Source organism: Oryx dammah, unplaced genomic scaffold, assembly GCF_014754425.2.
Source record: "Oryx dammah isolate SB20612 unplaced genomic scaffold, SCBI_Odam_1.1 HiC_scaffold_11, whole genome shotgun sequence".
Lineage (NCBI taxonomy): Eukaryota > Metazoa > Chordata > Mammalia > Artiodactyla > Bovidae > Oryx > Oryx dammah.
This window is the reverse complement of record NW_024070195.1, coordinates 21,455,281-21,464,213: the sequence shown is the minus strand read 5'-3', so window position 1 is coordinate 21,464,213 and position 8,933 is coordinate 21,455,281. Positions and strand designations below refer to the sequence as shown.

Genomic DNA, 8,933 nt, shown 5'->3' with positions numbered 1-8,933 from the left:
CTTCTCTAATTAGTATAGTGGAATTGTGTTCTTGTGAGATATAATTTTCTATTATATTCTTTTAAAAAATAATTGTTATGTAAGATGTCATCTTTTATTGTAGAATCTGTTAATTTTACCTACTTAATATTTTCTATATATACATATATATACTTTTTGATTTTTTCAATTATTTCTCATTTGTATCCAACTATTTATTGACATGTAGCTTGTATAGCGGAATTTTCCTATTTCATGTCATATTATGATGGTTACCAAGGAAAGTATTTCTTGTTCCTGCAGCTGGGATGAATGTGTTTAATATTTCTATTTTTATTATTTATGTTATTTATTTTATTATTTATGTAGTTTGTCTCATACTACTCAGTATTCCTTCTTGTGTTAGGTCAGTTGATATATATTTTAACACAGATGATGATTCCCGATTAAAAAGCAAAATTCTTTAAATGTGGTAGCAAGGAAATAAAAATTTCCCATTTAACCTTAGCCAAGAAATATTTCTTACCTTGAATCATTGCCTTCTGTGGTGGTGCAAACAGCTTTAGGAAGGGTGGGTGCTGAGTAGGGAAGGAGCAAGGGATTGGTGTGACCCAGGCCAGCAGAATGTACTCTTGAGATCATTGCGACGATGTGTCTTGCACGTTGAAGTTTCCCATATCTGATTTACTCAGGAAGCGATAACTTCCTGAATTTCTTTAGAGAAAAGAATTTAAAGAAGACAAATATGACATTGCTATCCTAATTACCTTCCAGTGTAATATACACTTGGACTGGAACCATTTGTAACATACAAAGACAATTATATTCTTTTTTTCTGCTTTAGTTGGTGTTACTTCTGTTTGTTGTTGTCTGATATTAAATTTTTCAACCTAAAATCATTCATTTTTATACCTGTCAGATACTTGGTCATTCAGCATCCTTTTTCTAATAAACGAATATTATTCTGTATAGTTGCACATGGTTTGAACCACTTCATCTTGACAAGATTTTATCTTATATCAATTGCCTTTCTGGTCCTTATTGATATGATGATAAAATATATCATTGTTTTATTACACTGGTCCATTAATGTATTGGTGTTTTCCTTTGATGAATTAACATTTTATATTTGCCCTTCACTTTGTTGAATGCTTCCTTTATTAGGTACATTTGGGAAAGTTTCCCAGCAGTGTATCTAGGATGAATGTGTCAGTATTTGTATACATGTTCATGAGACTGAGACATAGCTTGTATTTGCTCTTCTGAGCAGGTGTGAGTCCGGGAACATATCCTGTCATTGCACATTTAGACTATCTGTCAAAATTTTATAATTCTGTTAGAAAACTTTTTCTATACAGACTTCTGTTGTGGATACCACAGATCACATTCTTATAAGAAATCAAAGGAAGAATGAAATGAAATTGTAAACTCTGCCATCAGCAGTGGTGTCCCCTGAATTTTATTATCTTCATGTCTGGCAATAAAGCAATGTGTTTGCTAAAAACACAAACTTTGATATCAAAGAGACCTAATTTGTGTTTACAGATTTAGGATTTTAATAATCTTGGCTAAGCTACTTAACCACTTCAATCTATCTCTTCAAATATAGAAGGGTAACAGTAATAAATGTCAAACATTTTTTGGAGATAGTTGACATTATGCATGTAAATGCTTTAGAGCATATCAAACAATCAACAATACCAACAGAATTGGCATTATTATTATTTTCAGAAATGTTTCTTTATTTACTCATTTAATTTTTGACTACATTGGATCTTGTTTGCTGCTCACAGGCTTTCTTCAGTTGCAGCAAGCAGAGGCTACTCTCCAGTTGTGGTGCGCCGGCTTCTCACTGTGTTGTCTTCTCTTGTTGTGGAGCATGAGCTTCAGTAGTTGTGGTGCAGGAGACAGTAGATGCGGCGGATGGGCATAGCTGCCCCATGCATGTGGAATCATAGTTGTCCTGCTCATACGGGACCTTCCTTGACCAGGAATCAAACCTGTGTCCCTTACATTGCATGGCAGACTCTTCACCACTGGACCACCAGGGAATCCCAGCATTATTAGCTATAAGTAGCATATCATTCCAGCCTTCAAAACTTGGATACTTATCAAACTTTACATGTGAGAAGTTTTATTAAATATTGTTTTTGGAGGTGTGTGAACTAGTGCTCTTCCATACTGTTCTGTGATCGAGTGTTAAGTTAGATTAGCTTAATCCTTCTCATATATGGTGTATTAAATTTCTATTATTTGTCCCTTTTATATTTCAAACCATCTGATTTTTTTTTCTTTCCTTACCACTAAATTATGGGACATGGAGGACATTTATGCCATTGATGAAGGAATATTCCCCAGGGCCCCTCTACCATTACCTCTTCTTTCATTTGACTCTTTGTAGTTGTTGTTCAGTTGCTCAGTCATGTCAGACTTTGTAACCCCAGGAATTGCAGCATGCCAGGCTTCCCTGTCTTTCACCATCTCAAGTTCATGTCCATCGAGTCAAAGATGCCATCCAACCATTTCATCCTCTGTTGATCCCTTCTCCTCCTGTGGTCAATCTTTTCCAAAATCAGGGTCTTTTCCAATAAGTTGGATCAAGTGGCCAAAGTGTTGGAGCTTTAGCATCAGCATTGGTCCTTCCAGTGAGCATTCAGTGTTGATTTCCTTTAGGATTGACTGGTTGGATCTCCTTGCAGTCCAAGGGACTCTCAAGAGTCTTCTCCAGCACCACAATTCAAAAGCATCAATTCTTTGGTACTCAGCCTTCTTCATGGTTCAAACTCACATCCATACATAATTACTGGGAAAACCATAGCTCTGAGTGTACGGACCTTTGTTGTTAAAGTGATGTCTCTGCTGTTAATACGCTATCTAAGTTTGTCACAGCTTTTCTTTCAAGGAGCAAGTGTTTTCTAATTTCATGGCTGCAGTCACCATCCGTAATGATTTTGGAGCCCATGAAAATAAAATCTGTCATTGTTTCCACTTTTCCGCCATCTATTTGCCATGAAGTGATGGGCCCAGATGCCATGATCTTAAGTTTTTTGAATGTTAAGTTTTAAGCCAGCCATTTCACTCTTCTCTTTCACCTTCATTAAGAGGCTTTTTAGTTCTTCTTAGCTTTCTGCCATCAGGGTGGTATCATCTGCATATCTGAGGTTGTCTATATTTCTCCCAGCAATCTTGATTCCAGTTTGTGAGTCATTCAGCCTGGCATTTCACATGATGTACTCTGTGTATAAGTTAACTAAGCCGGATGACAATACACAGTCATGAATGTCCTCCTTTCCCAATTTCGAAGCAGTCTGTTGTTCCATGTATGGTTCTAACTGTTGCATCTTGACCTGCATATGGGTTTCTCAGGAGACAGGTTAGGTGGTCTGGTATTCCCATCTCTTTAAGGATTTTCCACAGTTTGTTGTGGTCCAACAGTCAAAGGCTTTAGTTTCATCATTGAAGCAGGAGTAGATTTTTGGGGGAATTCCCTTGCTCTTTTTTTTTTTTTTTTTTTTGGACTTCCCTGGTGGCTCAGACAGTAAAGCGTCTGCCTGCAATGTGGGAGACCCAGGTTCGATCCCTGGGTTGGGAAGATCCTCTGGAGAAGGAAATGGCAACCCACTCCAGTACTCTTGCCTGGAAAATCCCATGGATGGAGGAGCATTGTAGGCTACAGTCCATGGGGTCACAAAGAGTCAGACACGACTGAGCGACTTTACTTACTTACTTACTTGCTTTTTTAATGATCCAACTAATAATGGCAATTTGATCTCTGATGTGATTCCTAGGTGGCACTAGTGGTAAAGAACTATCCCGCCAATGTAGGAGATATAAGAAATGTGGGTTTGATCCCAGGGTCGTGATGATCCCGTGGAGATGTGCACGGCAACCCACTCCAGTATTCTTGCTGGAGAATCCCATGGATATAGGAACCTGGAGGGCTACAGTACATGGGGTCACAAAGAGTCGGACATGACTGAGTGAGTAACACTTTCACACTTTTTCCTTTACTCAGTTTTTATTCACATTTATTTTATGACAATTTTGTATCAGTTTCTTTCACACAGGAGTGGGTCTACACCCAATTCAGATTCAAATTTTGAAAGCCTTAGAAGAATTAAAAATGTACTATGTGCCTAACCATTTGAATACAATAGAACTGAATTATATACCTTCTTATGCTGCTTAAGTTAATGGATGATCATGAAAAAGTGAAAGTGAAGTCGGTCATTTGTGTCCAACTCTTTTCAACCCTTTGGACTGTAGCCCACCAAGCTCCTCCACCCATGGGATTTTCTAGGCAAGAATACTGGAGTGGGTTGCCATTTCTTTCTCCAGGGGATTTTACCGACCCAGGGATCAAACTCAAGTCTCCCACATTGCAGGCAGAGTCTACTGTCTGAGCCATCAGTGAATCCCAATGATCATGTTTATGCAGTAATAAGTAGCTGGATGAATATGATAGTCAGTTAACCTTAGAGCTGGTATTGTGTTCAGGTTGGTGTAAGTAATGTTTCAAGATAGCTCCTAGAAAGCTGCATATGTAAAATTAACGTAATGTAAATGGATGTTCTTAGATTTTTATAACACCAAAATGTGCTTTTCTTTATTTCTTCTCTTGTATTACTAATACTTTTAGTTTCACATGCTATCTTTGACCTGTCACCACATTGACAGTGCATCTGTGTTTGTATGTGTTCATCTGTTCAATTATTTATCATAGGGAGTGTTGTAAAGCATTACACTTTGTGCAGATTACACAGTTGGATATCTTTAGAAAATATTTATCTTGATTAAAATGTTGATAGTGACTAATCATATCTTCTTTAGGAATTTCAGGTGTTTTAGTTGCTGGTAATATAAGAAAATGAAATCAACAGAAAGAAGAGGTAAGTTCAGGTCACTGGGTTTTGAACTTCTGCTGTGAACTGACAATTTTTGTGGTTTGGTCACTATGTCATGTCTGACTCTTTACGACCCTATGGACTATAGCCCACCAGCTTCTCTGTACTAGAGTGGTTTGCCATTTTCTTCTCCAGTGTATCTTCCTAAAACAGAGACTGAACCAGCATTTCCTGCATCTCCTGCAGTTTCTTTACAGGGAAGCCCATGAACTGACTATGCGCAGTGAATAAAGTTTTGGAGTTCTTGTTAAATTGGTGTCATAATTTTAGTTATCTCAAGGGCAAGCGTTAAGCACTATAATTGAATGGTGATTTTTCAAACTCTCAAAATTTTATTTTTATTTTTAGTTTTTACTACTATACAAAAAGATTGGTGTATAGCATTCACAAATATAATATATTAGGAGTAGAAAGATAAAAATTTTGTCAAAATGTTTGCATGAAGCACTATTAGTGATACTTCGAATATAATATAATTCTTTGTATAAATACATTCTAGTTCATAAATTTCTATATCTGAATGCATTTTAGAGATTATTTTCTATTATTCAGTTACATGTGAGGTATGTACACATACAGTTATCTAGAATAATGAGATACATATTTAAAATAAACTTTCTTCCTCTGTCTACATCTTTCTTAGTCTTTCTAATCACTCTGCCTTGATTTTCCCTCATTTCCACTTTCTCTAAAATTTACATATATAATGATCATAATTCAATCCTATTAATCTCAATCAGAAAAGACATTATATCTATGATTGTTGCAAACTAAGATGTACTATTTGATCTTATTTTTTTATTTTCTTGTATTGAATATCAATATAAAACTTTTTGTGAATAGTATAGAACTAATTGATTTAAGATCTATCAATTTCAATGAGTACATAATTTATTCAAATATTTGTATATAAAATGCCATGGCCATGCCTTTGAACATGATAGATTTTCCTCTTTAACCCTGCTCTTTTTTGGAAAATAGCTTTTATAAATTGCTAAATGCTTGGTTTGACAGGAGCCCTGTGCTAGCAAAGGATGGAACAGAAAAATGGAAGTTCTTTCACTGGGTTTATCCTACTAGGTTTCTCTGACAGGCCTCAACTTGAACTAGTCCTCTTTGTGGTCCTTTTGATCTTCTACATCTTCACTTTGCTGGGAAACACAACCATCATTGCATTGGCCTACTTGGACCCACGTCTTCACACTCCTATGTACTTTTTCCTCTCTAACTTGAGCTTTCTGGACATGTGCTACACCACCAGCATCGTTCCCCAGTTCCTGATTAATCTCAGTGGAGCAGACAAATCCATCTCCTTTGGTGGCTGTGAAGCTCAGTTCTTCATCTCTCTGGGTTTGGGATGTACAGAATGTATTCTCCTAGGAGTTATGGCATTTGACCGCTATGCAGCCGTTTGCAGGCCCCTTCACTACACAGTAATCATGCACCCCCGTCTGTGTGCCCTGATGGCTTCTGCTTCGTGGGTCACTGGTTTTGCCATCTCCTTATTGCAGACAGTGCTCATCTTCCTTTTACCACTTTGTGGGAGAAATAAATTAGACCACTTCTTTTGTGAGATCCCTCCTTTTCTCAAACTTGCCTGTGTTGACACCACTATGAATGTGTATATGACCTTTTTTGGCAGTGTCATCATTCTTCTCACACCTGTTTCATTAATCATGTTCTCCTATGGTCGGATTGTCAGGGCTGTGTTAAGAATAAAGTCCACTGCAGGGCGGAGAAAAGCATTTGGCACGTGTGGATCTCACCTCGCGGTGGTCTCCCTGTTCTTTGGCACAGCCATCTCTGTGTATTTTCAGCCCAGCAGCAGCGACTCCCAGGATCAGGACAAGTTCATGTCTCTCTTCTACACTGTCATTATCCCCATGACCAACCCCCTCATATATACGCTGAGGAACAGGGATGTGAAGGGAGCGATGAAGAAGGTGCTTTGGAAGGACTCTGACTCCAGATGATGGCTGAGGAGGACAATTTAATGGAAGGACCTTGAACGCCAGTGTTCTTTAGATATATCTCTGTGTCCTGCATGAGTCACCTAAAATTCCCTCTGACATTTCTGAAGGCAATTTATTTCCTTCATTCCCTTTGAAAAGTGAGTGTTTAAATTTTAAGTTCATGTATTCATTTCAACTTCCAGGGATGTTGATTCAGTGTTCTGATAGCATCTGTTTTGAGGTTATTGTTTTTTTAAAACTCCAAGGATTTTTCTTGTTTGCATTCCCTTTTAGGTACATCATTCATCATCTATTTGCAAAAAGATATGTGAAATTATTACATGAAAGCATAGCCAAAATAAGAACAGGAAACCACCAAAATGCTGTAAGGAATATTAACATTTTATCATTTCCTAAAAATTGCTACTTCTACAACACATGTATTCTGATGCCAACAGGTAAATTGGCACCTACAATTGATTAGCTTTTTCTATATAACAAATCACTTCAAAAATTAAGTTGCTTAAAACACCAACCATTAATTTATCTCACAATTATGTGCATTGGCAATTTGGGCTAAGCTTAGCTAGACAATTCTTCAGGTCTTGACTGGACTCACTCAAATGCCAGCAGTTAGCTTCAGGGTCGACTTAGGGCTTCCTGATCCAAGACTGCCACAGTTGGCATGGTTTCCATCTCCTTGATGTGGTGTCTTGTCTTCCAGTAGGATGGCCTGGAATGTTCATATGGTGAAGGCCGATTTCCAAGTTCTTGTGACCCATTACTTGTTGAAATTATGGCTACTCTCCTGCTTGACTGTCGTGTCTCTCTTTGTGCATTTTTTACCTCCATAAATAGTAACTGTTATGTTCTGTTCTTTATTTCACATGGAGGGTTTAGGAGGTCACAGTGTGTTTTCATGGCCTCTTTCCCCAGTCAGCAATAAGTAGGTGCTTCCCTAGTGGTCTAGTGGGAGAATCCTGCTGCCAATGCAGTGAACACAAGTTACATTCCTGGTCCAGGAAGTTCCTACATGATGCAGAGCAACTAAGGCCACGTGCCATAGCTACCCAGCCAGCTCTCTAGATCCCATGAGCCACAGCTACTGAAGCCAGCATGCCCTAGAGCCCGTGGTCCCCAACAAGAGAAGCCACAGCAATGAGAAGTCCTTGCACCGCAGCTACAAAGCCTGCATGGAGCAATGAAGTGCCTCAACAAAGACCGAGCACAGCAAAAACAAAAGAAAAAAACCAATCGGTGGGAGATCTTTCCTGTTGGCCTGGTGGTTAAGAGTCCTCGCTTTCACTGCAGAGGTCGAGAGTTCCATCCCTGGTCAGGAGACTAGACCCACATGCCACGCAGCATGGTCAATAAGTAAGTGGGGACACAGAGGGGTCTGTCACCAGGAAGGGCCCTACATGGGACTGGTCAGATTCAGAGTGAAGATCTGACTAATGGGAAATGGGGGCTGATAAGTAGATTATTTTTCCTTTCTTCTCCTGGGCTAGGGATCTGTTGGATATCTTCTAGGACATCCTTTAGGGGGACAAATGTGATTGAGCACCCAGTTACTCCATACTAATGGCAAATTTGATAAAGTATCCTTGACAAGTCCGCTTTTCTTCCTCTTCTGTTTCCTTTCTTTCACTCCTGATGCTGTATCTCATTCTCCATTAAATGCTTGTTCACAAACCTTTCTTTCAAGTTCCCTTTTCTGGGAAGGACTAAGCTATGACATAGAGTCTGGGGGCCTATGGAAATCATCTGGATCATAATTACAAACTTTGTCAAAGATATTTGCAACTGTTACCAATGCTTTGAAGTTGGGCCCTAAAAATGGTCCTTCTGCTGGGTGTTGATCTTGCCAATAGAACAAGATGGAGTTCAGATCAGGAGCAAAGGAACTTTCCTGGGGGCCCAATGGCTAAGACTCTGCACTCCCAGTGCAGGGAATCTGGGTTTGATCCTTGCTTGGGCAACTAGGTCCTGCATGCCTGAACTAACACATGGCACAGCCAAATAAATACATAAAAATAATAAATATTTTTAAAAAGTAGAAGCAAAGGGAAGTTTTATCCTTTAGTCATAAAATGGAGAA

General features: G+C 38.6%; 1 protein-coding gene across 1 annotated transcript; it reads left to right on the top strand.

Moving 5' to 3' along the window:
• Nucleotides 1-5,917: 5,917 nt before the first annotated feature.
• Nucleotides 5,918-6,856, top strand: LOC120870373 (putative olfactory receptor 2B8). Its single transcript, XM_040250032.1, has one exon. The coding sequence runs from the start codon at nucleotides 5,918-5,920 to the stop codon at nucleotides 6,854-6,856; it is 939 nt and encodes a 312-aa protein (XP_040105966.1).
• The last annotated feature ends 2,077 nt before the right edge of the window (nucleotides 6,857-8,933 follow it).

Bases quoted from the DNA above. Each gene is read 5' to 3' on its own strand.
- LOC120870373 (XM_040250032.1), top strand. From the start codon at position 5,918: ATGGAACAGAAAAATGGAAGTTCTTTCACTGGGTTTATCCTACTAGGT.